Source organism: Elephantulus edwardii, unplaced genomic scaffold (genome assembly GCF_000299155.1).
Source record: "Elephantulus edwardii isolate Elephantulus edwardi_28Jun2011 unplaced genomic scaffold, EleEdw1.0 scaffold00166, whole genome shotgun sequence".
In the NCBI taxonomy this organism is placed as follows: Eukaryota; Metazoa; Chordata; class Mammalia; order Macroscelidea; family Macroscelididae; genus Elephantulus; species Elephantulus edwardii.
The window spans coordinates 2,590,397-2,616,802 of record NW_006399916.1 but is presented as its reverse complement, the minus strand read 5'-3'; the positions used below and the strand labels follow the sequence as shown (position 1 = coordinate 2,616,802).

General features: G+C 37.6%; 1 protein-coding gene across 1 annotated transcript in view; it reads left to right on the top strand.

Moving 5' to 3' along the window:
- Positions 1-26,406, top strand: part of RYR2 (ryanodine receptor 2 (cardiac)) — an 814,526-nt gene that overhangs the window by 706,207 nt on the left and 81,913 nt on the right. Inside the window, exons 84-89 of the mRNA XM_006895387.1 lie at positions 3,288-3,364; positions 4,106-4,179; positions 18,248-18,328; positions 20,102-20,190; positions 21,611-21,739; positions 24,572-24,676. Of these exons, the coding sequence (XP_006895449.1) occupies positions 3,288-3,364; positions 4,106-4,179; positions 18,248-18,328; positions 20,102-20,190; positions 21,611-21,739; positions 24,572-24,676 (555 nt within the window). The remainder of the gene's footprint in view (positions 1-3,287; positions 3,365-4,105; positions 4,180-18,247; positions 18,329-20,101; positions 20,191-21,610; positions 21,740-24,571; positions 24,677-26,406) is intronic.

Below are 26,406 nucleotides of genomic sequence, written 5' to 3'. Positions count from 1 at the left end.
GTTACAGTGACTCAGTATATTCTTTCCATCTTCTTTTAATATTTCCTGGATCTGATTGTGGAACAGATCACCAGCTACTCATATGAAAGTTCAAGCTTAAGCTGAGCAAAATTATACCAAGTCCACAGGAACCAAAATATGACTTTGAGGTATCCCACCTGAATTTCAGGTACAGGTTTGAGGCCTTGAATACTAATGAGCGACAATCAGATGAGTTGTGGGTGGATATCAATGGTGTCATCCAGGAAGAGTGCAAACGGTCACTGCAAAGACAGAAGAGGAAGCTAAGACAAAAATGGATGTCAGAAGAGACTCTGAAAATTGCACTGGAGCACATAGAAGCCAAAGCAGAGGGAAGAATTCAAGATACTAAAGAGTTGAATAGAAGATTTCAAAAGTTAGTAGGAGATGACAAAGTAAAATATTACAATGAAATGCGCAATGAGTTGGAGTCAGAAAATCAGAAGGGCCGAATTCGCTCAGCATTTCTTAAGCTCAAGGAACTGAAGAACAAATTTAATTGAACATCATGATAGAAGAGGAAAATACTCAAATTGCCAAAGATTTCATCTTACTTAGATCCATAGTCAACATCCTTGGCAGTAGCACTCAAAAAATAAAAAAATATGTATTGCATCTGCTGTTAAAGACTTATACAAAATTTTAAGGAGCAACTGTGTCAACATAAAGAGTAAAGTGCACCTGATCCAATCCATGATCTTTTCAATTACTTACTGTGAATCTGAAAACTGAACCGTGGTAAAGGGTGACATAAGGAAAATCAATGCCTTTGAGTTGTGCTGGAGAAGAATATTGAATATTCCACTGACTGACAGAAGAACAAATATGTTTTGGAGAAAGTGTCACCACAGTCCTCCTTAGAGGCAAGGATGGTGAGACTTTGTTGCACATACATTGGGCATGTTAGAAGCACCCAGACCTTGAAAAAGGACATCCTGCTTGGAAAAGTAGAGGGTCACTGAAAGAAATGATGATATAAGTTGACACAGTGACTTGGACAATAAACTCGAGTATATCAGAGATGATGAGGAAAGCACAGGATGGGGTGGAGTACAGATCTCCTATTCATAGGGTTGCTATAGATTGTGGTTGACTTGATGGCACCAAACAATAACAACATTCATAGTTTAGACAGCCAAAAGCAACGACAAATCTTTCATGGAAGATGTACAGGCATGGTGATCCTTAGAAGCAAGGATTGTGAAACTTTTGTCTCAAATATTTAGTGTATGTTTGCATAAAGGGCCAGCCCTTGAGAAATAATGTCATGCTGGGAAAGGTGGAAGGTCAAGGAAAGGGAGGAAGACCCTCAAGAGAACACTGGGTTTGAGCATGGTGGATATTATGGGTGGATATGGTTCAGAATAGGGTAAAGTTTCATTCTGTCTGTTGATCATAGTTGACACAATAACATTCAAGGTTTTGAGAAAAGTAGTGTTTTTATTTACTTAAAACATTTGAGTGTGCAATCTTATCATTTTGTATAAACTCATTGCTGCTGATTTGGAACTGATACATAGCTGACCATCTATTTTGTTTTCAAAGGCTATAAAATTGCATGGGAGGATATTGGTCATATTTTTCATTAAGACTGCTGCTGGGTTTGAACCTGCCACATTTAGATTAGCACAACTCCCTCATTTTATATTGTACTTGTGAAAGGAGCAGTTGCAACTCTGGCTTCTACTGGTTCATAAGGGGGAACTGTCCCCATCAATAATGTCCAAATCACCATATAAATAACTACATAGTCAGACATGCCACACCCCCATGCTCTTGCACCTTTTACTATCAATTATTGGGTCTATTGTTTGTTGTTAATGCACAGACTTTACTCACAGTTGTGAGATTTATTAGGGAAATAGATTGGAGAGTGGAGGAGGCAAAGAATATCATACAGTGCAAGTTCAGGCGTAGTCCAGCAATCCCAAGCCAGATTAATAACAAGGCACAACACCTCAATTAGTGGAAGACAGCTTCTCTCTCACTAGTGAAAGTCTAGGTTTAGTTCAGCAGCACAAATACAAGAAGCCTCTTGTTTCTTCAGTCATCCAGCAAACCTTGAGCAGTTATAAGTCAGCTTTGCCTTCATTATCCAGCAAACATCCTTTAACTTTAGCCTTTATTTCCAGGTTTCCTTTAGTTACACCTTCCCACAGTCTTGTCACAGCAGTTCTATGTTTCTTCACAATCTCTCCTCCACTGTCACCTAGAGTGTCTTCGCAGTCCCTCTATCAAGAACTCTCACACTATGGAAAGCATTCTCTTATATTGGTCCACAGTTGTTGATTTGCAGGACCATGTTTCCACAGTTAAGATAGCTGGAGACCATGTCCCACCAACAGGAGCTAACACAATGGCTAGAAAAGCCAATTTTCAATGTTTCTGATACCGTAGTACTTTTTACTTGAAAATTCTAAATTATTTACTTAGAAGTAACTATTTCATTATACTGTGGATCAGTAAGCTAGCAATATGTACTATATGTTGCTTTTGCATTTTTTTTGCCCTTAAATCTTACCAAGAATTTGAGTGCAGATTTTGCACATTATTATGATAACAGAAGAGGAGAATGTTCTAGTCAGATGCTATCTATCAGTCCTTAGGTTTGAGGATTATGAAAATGGAAGCTGAATTTATGGCTATAACAATAACATATGGTAATCAGAGCTGTCAAACCTTGAAGGGAAGCAATTTTATATAGAAATCTTCTATGAATCAAATCCACTTGGGATCTTCCATGCTTACTTGATCTGCATATCTAGATCTCAAAGTCATTTAAGAATAACCTGATGAAGGTTAAAAGAAGATATATTATTTCCCTCAGATATTTATGGCTTTTACATAGAATATCTGGGTGGTCCAAATGATTGTCATACTTAGCTGCTAACTGAAAGACTGAAAGTTCAAGTTCACCCAGAGGCACTTTGGAAGCAAGGACTGGCAGCTTCTAAAAACAGGCTATTGATTTTTTAAATTGATTTTTTTAAGTGCTATCTACTGTTGCGTGCATGGTGTCAACATGAATCAAACAGACTCTTTAAAAATACCTGAGCCAAGCCATGTGTTATTTGCTGTTATACAGACACAGGTACAACAGTGTTGCTGTGACATATTTTAGCTTTGTGATAAATACAGAAGTGATATTTGTATATACTAGATATTTTTAGTATTTATTTCTGAATAAATTTTTTTGTTGTCGTTTCTAATTTATTTAATAAGAAATGCTGTGTTCAGTGGCTGTATTGTTTCTGTACTTAACACAGAAAATGCTAGACTACCTCAAGGAGAAGAAGGATGTAGGCTTCTTTCAGAGTCTTGCGGGCCTGATGCAGTCCTGCAGGTAAGGAAACATTTTCTGCCATTGACCTTATTTGGTAGTTTTACTTTATGAAGTCTTGTGTTGCATTGTTCACAGTAACAATGCTGAGAACAGTTTTAATGTCTAAACACACAGTGCATGAAGTTATAGACATACTTTCTGTTTTGTTTGTGTGTTAGTAATGTCTTAGCTCCTAATTTACTCAGTGTTTGAATTTCAGATAATCTTCTATGCTTGAATATTTTCAGAAGGAAGGTGGAGAATGTGCACTTGAAAGTGCAATGTGAAGTTTTAAAAGAGAATATATTATCTTTTCTTCAGCTTTATTTCGGGGCCATATAGGCCATTTCCCATTGTAAATGGTCCTTACCTAATTTGTGGCCATCACTTTCCATGTTCCAATGCTTACCCTCATCTAGACAACTTTTGGTGAAGGAATGACATGTTTAAAGAAATAAGATTTATCCATGGGGAAAATTGATTCTAATTCTAATTTTACTGTGTATTTCAACTTTGTAACACATTTCCAAAGCCGAAATTTGGGTTTCAACTCCTGTTTGAGTCCTGATTAATTCATTGTGAGCCCTGAGGAAGTTCTACCACCAAGAAAAGATGGCTTCAAGATCTCAGATTGCATGCTGTTCATGTTTGATTCATACTTCAAGACATGGACTTTGCAGACATGAATTTGCTTTCTTGGACAGTAACAAATAAACAAAAAAAATATTCTATCACTAATACTTTTCTTCTTTGCTGTTGTAGTGTTCTTGACCTAAATGCATTTGAGCGGCAGAACAAGGCTGAAGGACTTGGAATGGTGACAGAGGAAGGATCAGGTATTAATCTCTTAAATCTAAAAGGTTATATAGCCCTTTTTCCATTCCAGGAATGAGTCACTGTACAATCACTTTTCCAAACAAAGAGATACTAGATGTTTCTGAACTTGGTAAAATGTTCATGTGGTTCATTTTGAAGTACATCTTTGGACAGTCATACATGTGTCACTTGAAATCAAACTTGAATGTCTGTGATTCACTCCGTTTAGTACCTGCCCTGCTATGTGAAATGCCTTATTGATGAATTATCCATAAGTCATAAAACACAAGAACTGACTACCTCACTGTGCCATTAACATTTGTGGGTCATTATAACAAACTTTGAAACATCCAATGTCTTCACTCTTTCCTTAGAATAGCAGTCTTTGAGGTCCTTCAATGTACCATTCACAACTTTTCCTCTCCTGTTTACCACAACGAAGCTTCTCTCTCCCACACTCACACACTGTTCTTTACACGCCATACTTACTTGATAAAAGAAATGGAAGAATCCCTTTTCTGTTCATATTACTCCAATTATTTTCTCCACCTATACATAAAAGTAACTCACAGGATCTAAGGATTTTTCTCTTGGTAAATGGATGTAGGTATAAATTGAAATATTTAATAATCTGTGCATTGATATTAAAGATAAACTTTGCTTCACCCTAATTTCAGGGATGATTACTAAGAAGAAACAGTTCCTGATTTTGGTTTTATTTTTGTTCTGTTGTGTTTGGTTTTAATCTACTTTAGCTTTATAAAGTCTGTGTATGCTAATGTTTTTTGTTCATTTGATCTAGTTTGGACTTTTCATCTTTTAAATGTTTGGCTCTGCATTGGGTCTTTTTATAACACTTATCTTCCTTACTGCAAAAATAAATTTTCTCCCACCTGGCATGTATAGTCTTTGCTTGCCTTTCTGAAATATTTATAAAATCAACTTAATTTTTAATTATCTGGGGTTGTTGTTGTTCTTACAAAGAACAAGATTAACTGCATTTTTTTACTGTACTTTATGGCTTACATGCACCTTAACACCGTGTGGTTCCTATGTCATTCTATTTTCTGTTTTATATTAATTTATTTTCAGTGACCAAATAGAAGCTATATGATTACTTGATTGAGTGAGCCACTTTCAAGAAAAATGAAAAGCTTACTGTGAATTTACTTGGGTTTTCTGTTACTAAATGCCTACGTCAACAGACAGCCCTTTAATTGTGAGCTTCATAGGAGAACTCTGAACTCTAGCACTTCATCTGTTCCATCTGAGTGGCAGGCCTTATTCACTAGAAAGTACTTGAAAGGGAACGACTTTTGTGTTTAAAACCTGACCCAGAAACAGTTTCAGGAGGTTAGGGGATCATTATTCCAAGCATGTCTTCTCTTTTTGTATAAGGGAATGTTTTTATTAGGATACATCCCTTTGGCCTGGTAGATAAGGAAACATCCTTGCAAAACTATAGTGTCCCTGGCCTTCAAATAAGAGAGGGGCTACAGAGCCGCAGAACTTCTTTTCTCCCCTCCTTTGGAATTTAAACATCTCTCAGTGCCCCTTCTTGGGAACTCCTCCCTCAATGGAGATATCCTAAATGTAGATATATAAATAAGGAATATGTCAGTTGTTGCCTATTATGACTTCCTCTTACAAGAAACAATGCCTTCCTTCCCAAGACCACTAACTACTTCTCCTAGCTCCTTCTTATTATGTCTCTGCCTTGAGAATTTGAACTAGGCAAGAGCCTGTGTAGCTTTGTAGAATACCATCACTGCTAGAAAAGAAATATTAGTATGTCTCAAAAGAGTGCAGATGGCATGGGGGTGGCCGTAAATAACCGTCACTAACCCTACAAGGAAAACTATTCCCCACCAACAACATCCACAACCTAATACTAAATTGTATGGCGTTAGATATTCCCTACACTCCCCAAACCTAATTCTACCAATTCTAATATCAGCCATCCATCTAAAAGCCCACTAATTTGTGCAGTGGCCATACCGACCTGCTGAGGCTGCTGATACTCTCATGCATGTCGTAGTTTGACTGATGCAAGACTCTTAGATCCTGAAGGACACTCACTGCATTCTCTGTTGCTTCCTTGCTGGTACTGAGCTTCCTGCCTTTGCTGCTAAACCTGGTGAGATAGGAAAGACACACTAATCCCATGTTGTTGTTAGGTGTCGTTGAGACAAGTATGACCCATAGTAATCGTGTGAACAATAGATCTGGGTTTTATTTACCAGTTCAGCTTTGGGAGATTATTGTCTAAAATGACTGAATTCCCTGAACTACTTTGTTACAAAGAATAGTCATGTTACTTAATCTCTCATTGGTGGTTTCAGAGAAGTGTGTTTCATTTCTTCCTTCAGGTTCCACATAGTATTCTAGAAGCTGTGTATACAATTCGACTCATCCCCCTTAACCACTGTTAATACTGACTCCCAAGAAGAACAAATACCACACAGATTATTTTACACAACCCCTTGGCCTTGTTCCCCTCAGTCATCAGACAGACAGGGATGCCATTTTAGAGACCCACATCCATGAGAGTAAACGTTCTTATGTCATAATTATATCTGAGGTTCTCTCAATCTGAGATTAGTTCATTTTACTTTCCCTCTTCACATCCCCGACCCCAAAAGAATAGCCCAAACTGCTGAGCTAGTTTTGTATTTTATTTCCTATCAAAAGGTAGAAGAAGACCATAATCTCAATTCTTTCTCTTTCCCCATCTCCTTTTCTGTCTACTGTTAATGTTTTGTCGTCAATTCTTCGATCATCACTCATGAGCATGGTAATTATTCAAAATAAGCTGCCTTTTGTTGATTTGCATTTTTATTTGTTGTTAGCTTTGTGTCAGCTCTGCACAGACTCTCTAGGGAAAATATTTGTGCTTTTTTTTTTGTTCATTTCATAGACCATGTTAATGCAAGTAGATTATTTCATTTTGATCACTGTGCATCCTATTATTTGTAAAAAAATTATAGCTAGCTCTCTTTGCCTCTTTTTGGCTTTTCCTATTTTCTGTGAGGATGTACAGTTATACTAGCATAACAGATATGAAGGGGCAGCGAGCATCTAAATTATTTTTTTTCACCTGTTATTATCACTGGACATATTTCTTGTGAGTCCAGTGTCTGTGTGTGTGTGTGTGTGTGTGTGTGTGTGTGTGTGTGTGAATGAATCCTCTGTATCTGTCTGAATGTACTGTGACTTTATGGCTGCATGTTGGTGCATTGGGATGCAGGGCAGATCCATCCTAGCTGTGGTGCCCAGTTTTCTCCTGGACAATGTGCTCTGCTACTTCCCTTACACACACTGGACAGTGACTCATTTTCCCTATTTTTAAAAAGGAAGCCACAGATTAAAAATTATAATAGAAAAACTAAGCTGTTTGAGATTAAAACCACAGAGCCCTAGAAGCAGTAGCAACTATTTACTCTTCAAACTAACATAATATTTATTATTTCAATGTGGTTTTTGCAAGACACCAGAAGCAGTGGTGTTAATAAGGAGAGGATTAGTTTTCAGATAATACCTATTATATCAGCAAGGTTTTTGAATATTTTAAAAAGGAATTATGCATTTGTATTTTGTTGTTTTATATTCAGAATGTCATTAATAGAAGAAAAGGCAAAGATAAATTATTAACTCTAATAATATAATGTCTCAAAGATTATTTTAAGAACCCTTACTGGCTCTAGATTTTGTGATACTTTAAAATTTCTATTACTGGATCATCATTTTGGTTTAAAAGTTTACAAAAGTTTGCAAAAAGAAAAAGGTTGGCCCATCAGGGACAAAAGTGGGAAAATTTTAATCATTCCCTCTAAGAGTGCTTGGGAAGGAGGTAAATCTCATTCTGTTGGTGACATCACTGTTGCTCAGAATAAAGCTCAGGTGAGGAGGCTGAGCTCTAGAAAATGGAATAGAATTAATCTTCTCTCTCACCACCTCTCTTTATTGGTGCATATCTCTCTTCCTGATAATAATAAATAGAAAAACTCAAACACATTTACCATCAGGCTGGAGCCAACTCCTAGTTGACTCTTCAGCAGGTTTTCAGAGGCTTTAAACCATGCAGGATGAGATAGCTGATTTTTTCCCCCTTAGAGCAGCTAGTGGATTCAAATCACCAAAAATGTACCACAGTGGGGTTAGCAGCACAACTCTCTACCAGTTAGACTGCTGAAGCTTCTTTGATTATGATAATAAATCCGCAGATTGTTATTGTCAACTGTTGAGTTGGAAGCAGCCCATAGCTGACCCTCTAGTGGGTTTTCAGAGGCAGTTGATTGCCACCTTTTTCTCACAGAGCAACTGGTGAGCTTGAATCACGTGCCTTTGGGTTCGCAGCAAAGCTCCTTACTCACAAGGCCCCTAGAGCTCCCTTAGATAGAAATATCAATATAAAAATTGAAATAGGTGAACTTTCTGTCACTTATGGCCTTCCTGTAAGTTAAATATATATTACAACCATTTAAGACAGGTCACTGTGAGCCGGAGTCAACTCAAAGACAACAATAACAACAACAACATTTAAATTCTAAGAGAGGTGGCAAGAGGTGACCACATGTTGTATTCTGTTAGTTTACAACAAAAACAGAGAATACTGGAAAAATAAATAATAATTGCAAGAGACTTCAGAGGCCATAAGATCTGAAGGTCATATATAATTTCACGTAAACACAATCCTAAAGTATGGTATTAAAGGCATTTCAATTCTCAACAACCAATGAAGCATTAATATCCAAACAAACCTAATAATTAAACACAATTATATCTAATAATTAAGAACAGTCCTCAATATAAGCAAAAATGCTCACCACAAGAGACATACTTCATGAAAATCCAGTAGGAGACTTCAAATAGCAAAGGGGTCTTGTCCCTTCTGATGCCTTTTGTTTGTAGCCTTGAAAATTTAGCTTAACTGCATTATTCTGTGCAGGATGTCTCCAGAATCAGAACCTCCCAGATGAAGGTGTTACTAATCAGAATTGAAGTGCTGTCCTGAAGGATATCTGTCAGGGGTGCAACCAATCAGAAATGATTTTTTCCAAAGGGTTTTTTTTCTTCAAATCAACACATTGGGCGTACCATAACATCTTCTAATAAACAAATTATATCTCTGGGTCTGATATATTGACTTCTGGTTGACACAGGCCGACCACAATCAGGCATTTTACAAGTTCTTCTTTTATTCTTCAGAAAGATGCTCTCTGTGAGGGAGCCTCACAATAAACATGACTTAGACCAGTGTCTCAAAAGAGGATAATGAATTTAGTGACAGGCAAGGCACATTCCAGGCAAAGGAATCAACATATGCCTAAGGTTTGCATCATGTCAGGGAATAGCTATTCTCAGTAATCTTATTCACAGTCAATTTCATGTGACTGAGTGAGAAAGAACAGACTAGAACAAAACAACTGTGAGATATCATCTCACCCCAGCAACAATAGCAAATTTCAACAGGGCAACAAACAATAAATACTGGTGAGGTTATGGAGACATTTAAACTCTTATACATTGCTGATGGGAGTGTAAAATGGTGTAACCACTGTGGAAGACAGTTTGGTACTTTCTCAGAATGTTGGAAATAGAAATATCGTTTGACCCAGCAATTCCACTGCTGGGAATATACACTATACACTAAAGAAATCAGAACAACCATCTAAACAGATATAGGCACACTCATGCTTATTGCTGCATAATTTAAAATAGCAAAGAGATGGAAGCAATCAAAGTGCCCATCAACAAACAAATGGATACAAAAACTATGGTATATTCATATAATGGAATATTATGCAGCCATAATATAGTTATAACTGTAGCTGTACTATAAAGCAGATCTGACATGGCTTGGGAAGAGACTAGAATATGAGTGGATAGATAATGAATATTACACTGGAAAAGATGAAGGAAAGAACCGTTTAAAAAGAATATATGATTAGACATTATACATATGACAAGAGCTCTGAGTAAAAGGTGCATTACAAAAGGACTGGGGGAAGGGAGGAGGTAGATAGTAGTGCAACAATGAATGAATATTTTTTTAAAAAGTGAACTGAGGGAGGGGGAAGGATGGGATGGGGTCAAAACGTTCAACAATCAATGAATGAATATCTAACTTTTCTTAACATAACAATTTAAAAATATATTAAAACATTATTTTAGCTGGAAAAATTTTAATAATGTTAAAAAAACAACAAAAAACCAGACTAGAAGGGTTAATCTGTGGGAAGCCATGAAGAACCTTCTCTGCCTGCTGAAAAATTTGCACTTTTCTTCCTCTGGGGTACAATGGAGACCCATTAAATAATCCTAAGCGACATTGGTAATGTGTTGTATGATCCACCTAGAATACACTTAGAATTTCTAGCACCCCCTTTTCAGAAAAATGATTCTAGGAGAATAAATTAGCTCTGAAGTGTACAGGTTTCTCAATTTTTAGTAATGCCACAAAACCAAAGAAGAGCCCTGCTAGCATAGTGGTTAGATTCCTGACTGTGGCCTGAAAGGCAGGGGTTCGGCACCCTCATTTCTCCCCCTGCCTCTCTGTGGAAGAGAAGTGTGGCTGTCTGCTTTCATCAAGATTACAGCCTTGGAAACCCTTCAGGGACCATTCCTCTTCTGCCGTACAGGTGCACCGTGAGTTGGAATCACCTGTACAACAATAGCTTGGATTTGGGGTTTTACTGTACAAAACAGACATTGCATTCTCTGAGAACAAGTGGTTAGTGTGCTTTCCTGAATGGAAGTGGAGACTTCCCCCCCTTCTTTTTTTCTTTATTAAGATTTTAATGAGAGTTTATAGAGAACTTGGATTTCCGTTCATTCATTGTTGCACATTTTCCTCCCTCCCACCCAGTTTGCTTTTTTCTTTGGTTAAAAAAAAAATAATAATCTTGTTATATAGTTTCCCCCCACACCAGTCCACTTTACTATGCAGCTCTTATTCTGGACTCTTGCCACGCAAATAATACCTATTTTATACAGTTCTCTCCCTCGTCTGTTTCAATGCCATGTATATTATTTATTCCCTCTTTTCTTAGTTCCCCTCAACCCCATCAGTCCTGTTTTATAACAATGGCTCTATGCAGTATTTGTCATTTTGTTGCTGAGATATTTTACTCAGCATAGTGGCCTCCATGGTCACCCATTTTGTATAATATTTCATGAGTTCCTTGTTTTTCAGTGCGGCATGGTATTTCATTGTGTGAGTATACCACAGCTTCTCTATCCATTCATTTGTTGATGGGCACTTGTTTCCAACTCTTTGCTATTGTGAACAAAGCAGCAATAAACATGAGTGTGCATATATTTGCTTGGGTGGTGGTTATGGTTTCTTTTGGTAAATTCCGAGTAGCGGAATCACTGGGTTGAATATAACGTTGTGAGAAAGTGCCATACAATGTTCCATAATAGTTGCACCATTTTACACTCCCACCAACAATGAATAAGGGTTCTGGTTTCTCTGCAATGTCGCCAGCATTTGATGTTTGATGTTCTGTTAAATTTTGCCATTCTTACTGGAGTGAGATGATATCTCATAGTTGTTTTGCTTTGTATCTCTCTTAGAGCTAGGGATTTTGAACACTTCTTCATGTGCTATATGGCATTTGAATGTCTTCTTTGATGAAGTGTCTATTCATATCCTGCGTCCATTTTTCCATTGGGTTGTTTACCTTTATCTTGTGGTGGTGGAAAGTGGAGACCTCTTAAGTTATTTAATAATATACTGTAGGGAATTCCTCCTTTTTTGTAATTACTGTCAAAAAATCAGTTTATCTCTGTGGATCGTATAATGATTAAAGTGATGCCCATGATAAATGACTTGTAGACAACCCAGTGTAGTAGGGGAGATGACTAGGATGCCAACTAGTAGATGGCTCGGATAGTAGAAAGGAATGGCAGAAAATGTGGCTATGGCAAAGACAATCTGCAAAGTGCATTTGATAGGAAAGGGATCTTTCCCTATATGGTGACATGTGCTTTTAATTATATGTATAACCAATGGAATATAATTAAATATTGGTCATGTAATGTTGTTTTGGTGTTTTGTTCCATATTGTAGGATCTAAAATAGGATGCATTCTATACATTAATGAGAAATTTAATCTCAATAAATTCCTTCAAAGGAATTGTTCAAGAGCTCTAATAATGGTCTAGTGGTAAGGAACTGTGCTGTAATCCTGAAGTCACACAGTTCAACTCCACTAGCAGCTCCACAGAAGAAAAATGGGCAATCTCCTCCTGTGCAATTGAACTGCCTCCACTGGAGGGCCAACTAACTATGGGTCGGTTCTGACTTGATAGTATACAACAGCAAGAATAAGGAATTTTTATATTTTTCTCTTTTTTATTCACACCCACCACCTCCTGAAGGTCTGTATTTTGAAAGGCTGAGTCTTTTGACCTTTTGGATCTAATAGCATTGAGTCTTTATTCAGGTCCTCACTGTGCTTTGCGTGTTTCCAGATGATCTTTTTGCATGAGTCAATTTGATGGCACAGGAAGGAAATGGGCCAGAAGTGTGTAAAATCTCATATTAATAATAAATCCACATATAACATGGCAAAGCTGTATATCTCAAAGCCATATATACCTATAATAAGAGTTTTGTTTCTGGGTTCTAAAAGTGATAAAACCAGTTTGAGTATTATAGTACCTGCACTGCTCTGGTATCCAAAAAATATGTTAATCCTAAGGTAGCAGCTATCAGTTCAAATCTATCAGTAGCTCCATGGGAGAAAGATGAATAATCTCTGGTGTGATTTATAGGCTCCAAAACTCCACTGGAATGTTAGCTATGTGTGAGCTAATGTTAGCTATAAGTACTGTTTGTCAATGATCTACTGTTAGTAGAAGATTGTAACTTTTTGAAGCTTAGAGAATAAAGTGTTTAGAATTTTGAAAACCAGGTAGTATTAGAATGATCTGAACCTATTGAGTTTAGAGATTTTGTCTGATTGGTCTCTATGCTGCATGCCTCATGTGGTGTCTGGTATGGAAATGACACTTAGTGGATGCTTGTTGAATACATTCTCTAGTAGCCAGTTAATAGCTTCATTCTTCAAGTTACAGAATGCCTCAGTTGTTTACTCAGCAATCTACAAAACACAGTAGTTAGCACTGACCTTTCAGGATCCTTGTAAAGCTGAAGTAAATGATGAGATAATCTATACAACATGAAGACTATTGGACACACTGCAGTACCAAATGTTGCCTTGAAAATAATTTTTAAAATCTGATTCTCTGTTAGTTGAATTGCAGGAGAATTTAGGCAGCCATACTTAATTAAGCTTTAGGGAGCTTATGTAGGGAGCATACTTAAATAAGTCACTTACTTAGGAAGCTCTCGTGTCCTAGTAGCAAGAAGCTGTGGTGCAATCCTGAAGGCACAGGTTTTGAGGCCACCAGATGCTCCACTGGAGAATGATAGGTAATGTTTTCCTGTGTGAATAACTGTCTCTGAAACCCGCCAAAGGGTCAGCTATGGCTCGGTTCTGACTCTATTGTATACAATAACAAAATATTTAAGCCGTAGAATTTCTGACTTTTCCCCAGTTTAAGAGTATTTTATTATTAGTTTGTCACTTCTGCCATTATACAAAATAGGTATCTTGAGTTTTCTGAAAATCACTGAGAGTGATTCCCTTTATATCAGAATGTGCTCTTGGGGTACAGTTAGCAAGAGGGTATAGAGGAAGCCTTTCTTTTGGTACATGCCACTCACCCTTGTGTCTTTACGTGACAGGGGAGTGAGACATTGTAAGAGGGAGACATTGATCTTTGGTTATTTATTCAGCTCAAATCTATAAGTGGGTTTATTTTTTCACTTCCAAACTACTCTCCAAGCTTAGTCTGGAGAATAGTTGTGTGAGTGTTATGCATGGACATTCTGGATAATCGTTAGCCATACACACAACCTTGTGTTACTGAACTTAAACCAATACTTAGATTCTTTCATATTACTAGATAAACTAACTGTTAGTAGAACATTAAAGTGTGTAGCTTTTTTTTATATCTCTGAGACTAGATTTATTATTTCCCTTGTAGCCTCAATAAATAGGACTATTTAATAATATTCCCAAGTGGAAGTTATATTTAGAGACTATTTGCACATTTTATCTTATATGGTCTATAAAACTAAGATAACTTTCAGAAAATATAAAAACAATATAACCAGTAATTAAATCGGCTGGGGGGCATGCATAGTCTCACAGTCATTGCCACTAACACTATTTTTCACTATTTATAGATGCATATATATTTGTGTGTGTGTATATATATATATATTAAGAAAAACTTCTCCAGTAGGGTAAAAAGGGAAGCCACTGACTGGGAAAAAGTATTCGGTAATAACATATCAGATAAGGGACTTATATCCAGAATTTATGAAATACTTGAGCACCACAACAAGATAAAGGTAAATAATCCAATAGAAAAATGGGCACAGGATATGAACAGGCACTTCACCGAAGACGACATTCAGATGGCTAACAAACACATGAAGAAATGCTCAAAATCCCTAGCCCTAAGAGAGATGCAAATTAAAACAACTATGAGATATCATTTCACCCCAGTCAAAATAGCAAAATTTAACAGAACAGCAAGCAACAAATGCTGGCGAGGTTGTGGAGAAACTGGAACCCTGATTCACTGTTGGTGGGAGTGTAAAATGGTGCAACCCCTGTGGAAAGCAGTATGGCGCTTTCTCAAAAAGTTGCAAATAGAGATACCATTTGACCCAGCAATTCCACTACTGGGAATATACCCTGAAGAGACCATAGCTGACATCCAAGCAGATATATGTACACCCATGTTTATTGCAGCTTTGTTCACAATAGCAAGGAGTTGGAAACAACCTAAGTGCCCATCAACAAACGAATGGCTAGAGAAGCTGTGGTATATTCGCACAATGGAATACTATGCTGCATTAAAAAACAAGGAACTCATGCAATATTATTCAAAATGGTTGACTCTGGAGAACATTATGCTGAGTGAAATATCCCAGTCAGAAAAGGACAAATATTACATGATGCCACTGTTGTAGAATGGGACTGTCCTTGGGGTTGGGGAGAGACTGAGTAAGATGGGTTCAATAATGTATACGGCACTGAAACAGAGGAGGGAGAGAACCGTCTAAAAGAGAGATGTAACTGGGTATTTCTGTCATCACAGGAGACTAGAGCGAGGGCTGCATGGTGGAGGGGACCTGGGGGAGTGTTTGTAAAACAATGAAAGAATCTTTTCTTTTACTTTTCCATAATTTTTGGACTCATGTACTTATAACTTGTTAGTCAAATTTGTGTCTTCTAGGTTGCAACACCCCCATGATACATCTTGAAGGATATGTACATGTACAGCCAAGCACAATCAATAAGAGTGCATCTGAATTCCAAAATCAATCTCCATAATAGTCTATGTGTTTCCTACTGCCAAAGGGGCCCTTTAGAGTAGTGAGAGAAGATCTTCACCCTGAAACCCACAGCGTCCCTTTTCAGCAGGAAGTAGCTAAGAGAATACGCCGTCCCCTTTTCCTTATGAATCAGGGTGAAGTCTCTCTCAGGGAGGAGTGATAGGGAATGGCAAAGGATACACTGACAAAGAAGATTAATCAGAACTGGCTTTGACAAGCACTGTGGCATTTGGACAAGAACAAACTGGGAGGAGGGTAGAGAGAATAGTGCAACAATGAATGAGTGGAAGCCCAAAATCTCTGTAAATGTTTATGAAAATTAATAAAATATAATTATAGAAAAAAAAAGAATAAAGGAATTCATGCTTTTATCCTTATTTTATAAATGTAAAAGCTAAGACTCAAACACTAACTCTTCAGTCTTTATTAAAATACCTCTCCTGTTATTTTGCATAAAACTATAAGCACCTTATGATTAAAATTTAAGCTTAAATAATTTCCTTTACCTCATTTACATTTTGACCATCATGTAGCTAATGCAAGTAATAGTTAGAGAAAGCTACAGCACTTTCAACTCCATTTCACTCCACTCTGCTCTTTGTTATTCATCTTGGTTTCCATCTGATAATGGAGTTTCTTTTGCACACAAAATGGACTGTGGATCCTGTACTTTCTGCAGACATAAAGCCATCATTCTCCTCTGTTACTAGACCTCTGATCTGCAGCATGGGCACGCAGCATTTTCATGGGAGTGACATGTTTGTGATGCTCAAGGCACTCAATCAGTACCCTATTGCATTTGACTCTCCATGAAGGCTTGGTGGGAACCTCCTGTCATATCCAGTGTGTCTTCCTACCTGTCCAGTTACTTTTCTGTGTGTCTGTGTACAATCAAGAAGGTGTCAAGTCCAATGGTCAGAGAGACCTTAGATCAAAAACCAGTTTGATTTCAGTGTATCCTTGGATCCCCAGGTAGATGTGACAATAATTTCAGTTAACTTTCAGGACCTTAATGCAAAAGGTTTATTACACACTGGATGTGAATTGCACATTGAACACTGAAAGTATACACATAGTTTATTCATTCCATTCTCACTTTTTAGCTGGGTTCAGAGGAGGGAAATAATACATAATAACACATAATACTGTGATTTAAATATCTTTAAATATTCTCCTGATTAAAATAGCTGATGATTATCAATAGAAATTATTGGAATAATAATTATGATAATTATTAAATGTTATTGAGATAATGACAATTAACAGAAATGATTGGAAATATTATTGATGGAGAGTTTATTCCACTGAATGCTCTCTTCTTCCTTTACTGGTCCACGTGAACTTAAACTCATATTTTGAGATTAAAAGAAAAACACATAATGCATTTAACATTGAAGCTTGCCCCAAAGTCTGATAAGTACATGTAGTAATTAATTTTTTCATCATTAACTTTCAAACCCTTTTTAAGTATATTAATTTTAAAAATATTTTTGTCTGCTGACTCTACTATAATGTAAAGCCTCTTAGTTTGAAGGTCTTGGGCTGAGGGCTGGTATGTGCATCCATAAGTTCTCTGCCCATTTAATTCTGCCCTTTTAATTCAAGCACACTCACAATCATTGCATGGGGTCAGTCTGTGAAGAATTATGCTTTTATATGTGTATGTGTTTGCTCGCTTGCTAAGTGCTTTCTATCATTTTGCTTTCTCAATAACTTCAGATTCTGGAACGCACACTTGTAATGTTTTGATTCTCCCCCCTCACTAAACTCCTTAGGAACTGGAACTCAGCTTTCATTGTGTCATGTTGGTTATTGTTTGTTTCCTTCTTCAAGGTTCCATTTTCAAAGGGACTTCTGACAAAGATGCATTTAAATGTCAAATTCCAGAATTCTTTTCTGAGGCTCCATTCTTACCCCACAACTATTTTTCCTTGCTGTCAGGCTCCTCCAGTGGTTATGGAACACTGTTCTTCAAGGCCACCTTCTGGTGTGAAATTTCAAATCAACTTCACTTGCCATTTTCTGGTCCTCTGGCAGAAATATCCCAACCAATCACATCACACAGATCTCCTTTAGATTTCTGAAGTCATCTTCACCTCATTTTAGTCAAGTTGATGATAGAGTTAATAAAAATGAGTCAATGGACATTTTCTAGTAATTAAGACCATAATGTTCACAGATACCCTTACATTTGTAGTGATTGATACCCTTACTTGTCCCTGTTTATATATTCATGGACTTCTGTGGCCAGACACTGGGAGCAAAGCAAATACCCAAATACCCATCAACTTTTGTAGGAGATGTGAAGTTCTTGCCTAAATATATCCTGGGGCGGGGGGGTGGGGGTGGGCAGTGGGGACAACAAACAAAGAAAAAAGGTTAAGCTTTAAGATTATTTGTAAAATGTTGCCAATCCCGTGCTGTTCCCTATAACAGAGATAAATATGAGTTGTAATATTTCAGTGTCTTTTCTTACTAAGGAAAAAAAAGTACACTTCTATCTGCCAAGTGCATTGTCTAATGGGCTTCAGATAGAAAGTGATTATTATTTGTGACTGCTTTGGGGTGAGAATGATGTCAGATGCGAGTGTGGTGGAGGTGAGACTGGGCAGGGGATCACTGCAGTGCTTGGTGGGTGACGCTGGGTCCGCTGGTCTTTCTTGCAGGGGAAAAGGTGCTTCAGGACGATGAGTTCACCTGTGATCTCTTCCGTTTCCTCCAGCTTCTGTGTGAGGGACACAATTCAGGTTTGTGCATTGCCAGACTGGTAGCAACAAAAAAGAAATGGTGATGGTATGTTTTTAGCATCAATGAAGTAATAGAGAGCATTATATTTCTTTCTTGGGGATATTGAAAACCAAATCGTGGCCAGTGAGAGCATTCTGATTCATGGATTCATGGTGATCCATGGATATCATAATAGTGCTTCACAGCAGTGGTTCCAATGACTGATACTTCAGAAGGTGACTTTTTTCTCAGGGTAAACTTGAATCTCTAGCCTTTTGATTAATAGCTGAGCATGGTAACAATTTGTCACCCTCAGGGGCTCCTTGAGACCTTGTTGCTGTTATGTGCCATCAAGTCAACTACAACCTATAGCAGCAACTCTACAAACTCTCTGAACCTTGTCCTTTCCTGAGCCAACCTCACTGTCTCGAACACACCTCACCTCATTGCCAGTCACTATTTCATTCCACCTCTCCAGGGTCTTCGTCTTCTGTACTGTCTGTCCCTCTACCTTTCTAATCATGACTTCCTTCTCTAAGGACTGGTCCCTCCTGACAATATGCCAAAAGTATGTGAGATCGAGTTTACAATCCTTGCCTTCAAGGATTTCACCCTATTTAGGACAGACCTTTTTATTCTCTTGCAGTCCATGGTATGTATGTTCAATACTCTTCTAGAGAACCACAACTCAAAAGTGTTGATGTTTCTTCGTTCATCTTTGTTCAGAGACCTTGTTGTTATTGTTGTTATGTGCTCTCAAATTATCTTCAACTCAAAGTGACCCTATGAACAATAGCTCTGAACTCTGCCCTATTCTGAGGCAATCTCATTGTTTCTAGCACATCTACCCCAAATATTGTGTTGGTCCATCTCATCCAGGATTGTCTTCTTCTACATTGTCCTTTCACTCTTGCAAGCATGAAATCCCTCTCCAAGGACTGGTCCCTCCTGGAAACAGGAGCAAACTATGTGAGAAGGAGCTTCAAAATCCTTGCCTCCAAGGAGCAGCCTGGTTTCCCCCTCTCCAGGACAAGTCTTACTGTTCTCTTCAGCAGCATGTATTTCCGTTAGTTGTTTATGCAGCTAGCTACTTACCAGGCTTTTGGATTCATCATGAAAGCAGCACTCTTGTCAGAACGTTATCTTTGTTTCTTTGGGACTGAGAATAATACTGAGAAGAAAATTATTATTAGATATCCTCAAGCATGGAAGCAACAAGAATAGGGTCAGATTTCCAAAAAGAATAGGGTCAGGTTTCCAGTTGTTCATAGAGTAACAAGGAATCATAGTCTACTTGATGGGGCCTAACAACAATCAAGTTTTCAGTCATTCAACATGCTCAGAGTAGAAATGGTAAGGGTAGAAATATAGAAATAGGTTTTGACAGTATTGAGACAAAAATAGATTATTGATATTCTATAAATATGCAATAAGATATTTGAGAAGTGGCTGCTCATTTTTCCAAAGACTCTTGGTGGCAGATGGCTTCAAGAATTGAACTGCTCTCAAGTTGTTAGCAGGTAAGTCCTGGGGGAGAAAGATGAAGCAATCCATAAAAATTGAGCCTTGGAGATGCCATGGGCAATTACATTTTTCTGCTGGTTGCTGGGAGTCAGAGTCTACTCAACAACAGTGGGTTTGCTCACTTTACGAAAAACAGAAAACATTTCAGATGCAACTAATAAGTTAAAACCAGGCTCTCAGAGTAGATCATCATTTGCTTTTATAGTTTCTCCAGTAACTGAATTCATCTGAAACTTGCGAATTTAGTAACATTTTTTTATGTTCTGTAGATTTCCAGAATTATCTGAGAACTCAAACTGGCAATAATACAACTGTCAATATAATAATTTCTACTGTGGACTACCTCCTGAGAGTTCAGGTATGGTGATTTTTTTCTTAGTTTAGATTCCTTGACATAATATAGCAGAGCTGGTCAAAAGACATGTTGGAATGAGCTTTGATTTCTAACTCAGAATTTCAGGATGTGTGTGTCTGTGTTTGTGTGTTGTGTCTTTGATCACAATATTTTAAAATTTGGGTAAAACTGTCCCTTTTGCCTTGATCTCAGATCCATTTGGCTCATTCTATATGTAGGGATTTGTTATCCATTTCTTAGTTGATAGTGTTTGAGCTCATTTGTCACCTATAAAGCATCTATGTAATATGCTCCTGCTTCTGTAGTATAGACACAATTGAGAAAGAATTTTTTGAAACATCCTTAGAAATGAGAAAGACAGACTTTCCAACAACTCACTAATTGTTCAAATTTGGTAGCTTCCAGTTGGCTTCTTTCATCTGGATTAGAAAAAGTTTGACATTTCATTTTGACACTTTACCATTTAAAAATCTCTCTGATATCAGAGTGTTCACATGTTCCCATTGTCACTAGAACTCAGAAAGTGTTGCCCTCTTAATGAAAGTCATATGCAACATTTATTTCTCATATTACCAAGAAAACCTGGGTACATTGTTTTAAACCAGCAAATTAAAATTTCCCACTCCCCCCACCTTGTATGAGTATTAAACATAACACTTTTAAAAGAAAATACATCCAAAAGTGTTAGTGGAATATATACATGACCTATTTTTTCCTTACTCTTTTTGTTTGCAAATAAATTGGAAGCTGCTCTCCTGGTTGGTAAAGTTGATTTTACTTTGCCCCCCCTTTTTTGTTGTTTGTTTACAGCTTTGTTTAAATTTACATTTTGGCAACATATTTTTTGTCAATAAATCCAACCAGTGTCTTCCAGCACAGTGACAAAAGTTGTGACTATCATGGTATTCTCATTGAAAGCATAGAATGGGATCTTTGGACAAAAGATGTCTAGGTATCTATAACCCCCCATATGTAGTTTTCCATTTTTGGCCTCTTTTTTATTCCTACCTAGTTAATACCTAATTTAGTCAAATGGATTGGCCTTTTGACTTCTTATATTTGCAAAGGTTAAGGTTCTCAGAAACAAAACATTTCTCAAAATCAAATTCTCATTTCCTTTCTTTGTGTGTTGGTGTTTTTTTAATTGAAATTTGGATGAAAGTTTACAGAAAGTTTGGATTTCCATTCATTTCCATTCCATACATTGTTGCACAATTTCCTCCCTGCCCACCCCCCCAGTTTGCTTTTCTCTTTGAAAAGAAAAAAATTATTTCCTTGTTGTCTCCCATTGTATTTCCTTCATAGATGCTTTTGACTCCAAACCAATTACTTAAAACATTTTTCAGATATATAATCCAAAACCATTTAGATCAGTGAACAGTTTAGAAAGTACCTCATTAATGTCTATTATTTCCCCTCCCAGGAATCAATTAGTGATTTTTACTGGTATTACTCTGGAAAAGATGTTATTGATGAACAAGGGCAGCGGAATTTCTCCAAAGCAATTCAAGTGGCAAAACAAGTCTTCAACACTCTTACAGAGTATATTCAGGTAAGCTCTTTTTTTTCTTTTTTATTATTAATTTTAATAAAAATTTACAAAGACTTTGGATTCCATTCATTCAGTGTTGCACTTTTCTTTCTACCCACCCCTTTCCCCCAGTTCACTCTTCTCTTTGTAAAGTAAAAATTCTTTCATTGTTATACAATCCCTTCTCCCAAGTCCACTCCACTATGAAGCCTTCATTCTGGACTCCTGTCATGACAACAATACCTAACTATATATCCCTTTTAAATAGTTCTCTCCCTCATCTGTTTCAATGCAGTATACATTATTTATCCCACCTCTCTCAGTCTCCCCCTAACCCCGATGTCAGTCCTGTTTTACAACAGTGGCACTATACAATATGTGTCCTTTTGTGACTGAGATATTTCACTCAGCATAATGTTCTCCAGGGTCACCCATTTTTAATAATATTGCATGAATTCCTTGTTTTTCAATGCAGTATAGTATTCTATTGTGTGGATATACCACAGCTTCTCTATCTATTTGTTTGTTGATGGGCACTTAGGTTGTTTCCAACTCTTTGCTATTGTCAGGTAAACTCTTAAACACTCCTCTCCACATGTGGGCCACATTCTACAGGAAAGCTTGCAGAGGGAAAGGACTATCAGCAAGACTTCTCTACACTTCTTGCTCACTTCTTCTCCTCATCTTTCCCTTTCTAGCCAGTGTCAGCCTCCTTCAAATTGGGAGTTGTGGGGCTATGAACAAATAAATAAGGGAGAGGAAAAATTTTTCCTTCATGGAACATTAATTCAAAATGGCCCCATGGCACTGCCAACTGGTATACGAGATTCTTTCCCTAACAAGGAGGTACTTGTGGGTCCTTCATAGATACATCTGCCGGATTTCAGTGGAGCAGGATGGCTCTGTTTTCTTTAACTGTCCTGCCCCATAGCGTTCCCACATCCATCTGAGCAAAGCACAGTCCATGCCATTCTCATGACTGGATACACATCCAACTGTTGTACTCTAGAGGGTTTTCACTAACTTCTTTTGATGAGTAAGTTGCCGGGTCTTTTCTTCTAACCAGTCTTGGGTTGGGAGCTCTGCTTCAGCAGAGCTGTCAGCATCCAAGCCTCCATTGACATGGGAGTGGTGGCTACTCTTGAGGTACAATGGCCAGGAATCTAATTAGAATCTCCCTTGCAGACATCAAGAATTCTACCACTGAACCAGCCATCTCCCCAAGCACTCCGTTACTAACCCACAAGAGAGACATAGCTTTCTTTTGTCATCTGTGGAAGCACATTTTGTACTTTCACTTCTGTCACACTTTCTAATACTAGGCAGTCATGCTGCACCATTGGGGAGACAAAAGGCAAGCTCTCTTCCCAGTCTTTTGCAGCCTTACTTAGTGGGCATGCAGACATGACCCCTCACTTCCTCTCCCCCACTGCATTATGGGTAGGAAATAGACAGTCTTAGAATTTGTGAGAGCTCTTTCTAGTTTAATCCTTTCAGCTTCAATATTTTTTATCTTTTTTCTTGTTATTATGTGCCACAGAGTAATAGCTGATGCTCCATTGGGTTTTCAGAGGCTATAAATCACACTTCAAGAAAGTGTCCATATTTTTCTTACAGAGCAGCTGGGGGATTAGAACTATCTGCCTTTGTGTTGGCAGCACAAATTTTTACCACTAGACCTCCAGGGCACTTTTTGTTTGTTTGTTTTTGTGTCTTTAGAATAGAAAAACTTACTTTTGGATACTCATTTGTGGATCCTGAGTGTGACATCACAGCTTTAGAATATGGTTCTACTTGACGCTGGCTGGTTTTTAACTCTCAGCTTTAATGACCTTGTTAGACATAGATACAGAAAAAAAAATGAGTATCAGCATTTTTGTAGTGTCTCTATCTTCTAGGACTTGCTTCTACCATAAAATTTTAAATGCTAGAGTCTACTTTCCAAGTTAAACTCCATGAGATCATAGTTAAAAGAAATTAATTAGAATTTTAAAATTGTGTTTTCTTTTGACTTAAAATACATGAAATATCTGCTATTTGTTTACCCAATTGTTGTGGGGATGTTTGCAAAACAGTTGAAAGACTAAAATATCGAAGGAGATTTCTTTCTTCTTCCTGTGTGAATGTTCTCTTAACCTTACTATTTAAGGATGAGGAAGCTCTAGTGGCCTAGTGGGTAAGGAGTTGTTCACCAACCCAAATCCACTGGCTGTGCAATTTGCAACTCCTGAAAACCCTAGGAGGGTCAGCTGTGATTCAGTTCTGACTTAGTGGCATTTAGGAATGAGAAGTAATCAGATTATTTTCTTTTGAAGTAAATAGTTGCTGGTTGATTTGATAACTACAGCATAATACTTTTGTCCTCTAAATAGAAGAAACTCAAGCTCAACAACAATGAAATGATCTATCACTCTTCTGTGCTGGGTTTCTATTACTCACTATAAAACAGAACTAGGAAATCCTTGAAGAATCTGTTTTGCACATTGTTGTTGATGGTTGTTATGTTCTGTCCAGTTGGAACCAATTATAGCTGACCCTCTGATGGATTTTCAGAAGCTGTAAATCACATGGAAGGGGAGTACCTACCTTTCTCCCTCAGAGAAGCTGATGGACTTAAACCATGTGCATTTGAGTTGGGTAGTCCACCAGAGCTCCCTTTTTGTCTTTTCATTTTGGGGATTATAATATTAAATTATTTCAAAGGATCCTAGGAGTGTGGCTCTGTTGTTCTGGTAATGCCTCTCTTTTCTTGAGGGTCTCTGTGTTTTCAGATAAGTTAATTTTACCTCTGCTCTTGTGAAGGTGCTTTGCAGTGAACTGATCAGGAACAATTGTCTGGCTGTTTTGTTGCAGGGTCCCTGCACTGGGAATCAGCAGAGTTTGGCCCACAGCAGGCTCTGGGATGCTGTGGTGGGTTTTCTTCACGTCTTTGCACACATGCAGATGAAGTTATCTCAGGTAAATTACCTGCCTCTTACCCCTTACATAACCTGGAGAACTGGGATAACTAGCAAATGAGCCAGGCTTATTAGGAGCAGTATCTTTTTAGATCACTTCTGTGTAAATTTTTTTTTTTACTCTCCATTAGCCATCTAGTGCAGGAACTCTGATAGCATAGTCTGTAATGAGTTGACCACTGACCTCTCTGATGGTTCGAATTTACCACCTGCTCCTAGGGAGGAAAATAGGCAATCTCCTTCTGTGCAATGTACAGCCTCCAAAAGCTGTTCTGAGTATTCCCAGCTTGACAGCAATGAGAGATATGAGAACCATGCATTTGTATAAATAAAAGAATATTTTGCAGCTGAAAAAATGATGAAGGTCATTTTCCCAATTTATGAACAAAGAGATTTAAGCAATTAAAGGTAATGGAGAAATGAAAGAATCTAGTCCTCAAATGTGTATTTCACTGTCCTTCAAAGACCCTTTTTCTCATCCTTGTTCACGGAACTACCCCAATACAAAGCATAAAGATCTTTGAAAAGAACTTGCAGGATGTTACCACTGAGATTGGTAAATTGAAACCATTTTCTTTGAAGTTTGTCAATAAGAAGCTTTTCTCAGTAGGTCACATTGGCGCATTAAAGGAAATTTAACTTTACAAAGACAAGGAGGGGAAAACAAAAACAGCTCTAAAAATAAGCAAATAAACAATACACACACAGTTTCACAACGTTCTAGTTTTAATTTGTGAGTGCATTTTGAAAACAGCACTGTTTTCCTACTCTTGTATTTATTTAATTTAAAACTATGAAACACATGAATAGAAAAATTCTCTCCTTAAACCTTAAGTTAGTGTGTCCATTTACTGCATCAACGTTTGTGTTTTCTGCGGCAGATCTGCCAGGTCTTGTGTGGTCCCAGTGGTCAGCCCAGAGTGAGAATCAAGGTAGAAAGACTGAGAGTCCAAGTCCGCACCAAGTCCTACCCTGTTTCAGGAGTGAGGGTTGTCTCTTCTCTTCCATAAGCTTCACTCTTTCTCTGGTGTGATTAGAATGTGGTCCTCTCATGGCAAGTCAGAAACAACTCATAGATGACTCTCCATCAGGTTTTCCGAGACTGTAAATCCCAAGATTGCCCATCTTATGCCCTCAGAGTAGCTGGTGGGTTCAATCTGCCTGCCTTTGGGTTGCTAGAACAACTTCTTACCTACTAGGCCGCCAGTACTTCCTACATATATCTAGTTAATGAGAATTTAAATCATTGCGAGTCAGAGCCAGAGCAATGGCAAAGAAATCAAATATGGAAACCCCATAATTCTTTAAACTAGTTACAGATGTAATGTTAAATTAAAGAAAAGCAACACCAAACAAATTTGGGCATTGACAAACAGGCTCTCATTCTTAATTTTGGTCATTTTAACATCTGGTGTTGCCTGCAATATGCTGATGCAGTTTTTGATCTAAGGTAAGGTGTCATCCCTTAAGAAACGCTGCATTCTTTTAGCTTTGTAGAGCTTTAATTTCATGTGTAACCACACAGATGAATAGAATGATACTTTGTCTAATATTTTTAAAACCTTAGAAGAAAAAAAAGCACAGTCTAAAATAAACAAAAGTTGGCTATATATTGATACTTTTGGAGAACTGAATATTTCCTACTCTTGGGCTTACAGGTAGTATTGTTTAGCTATAAATGTCTTATGTACAGATAATTTTTCTAAGTTAAAAAGAAATAAATTGCATAAC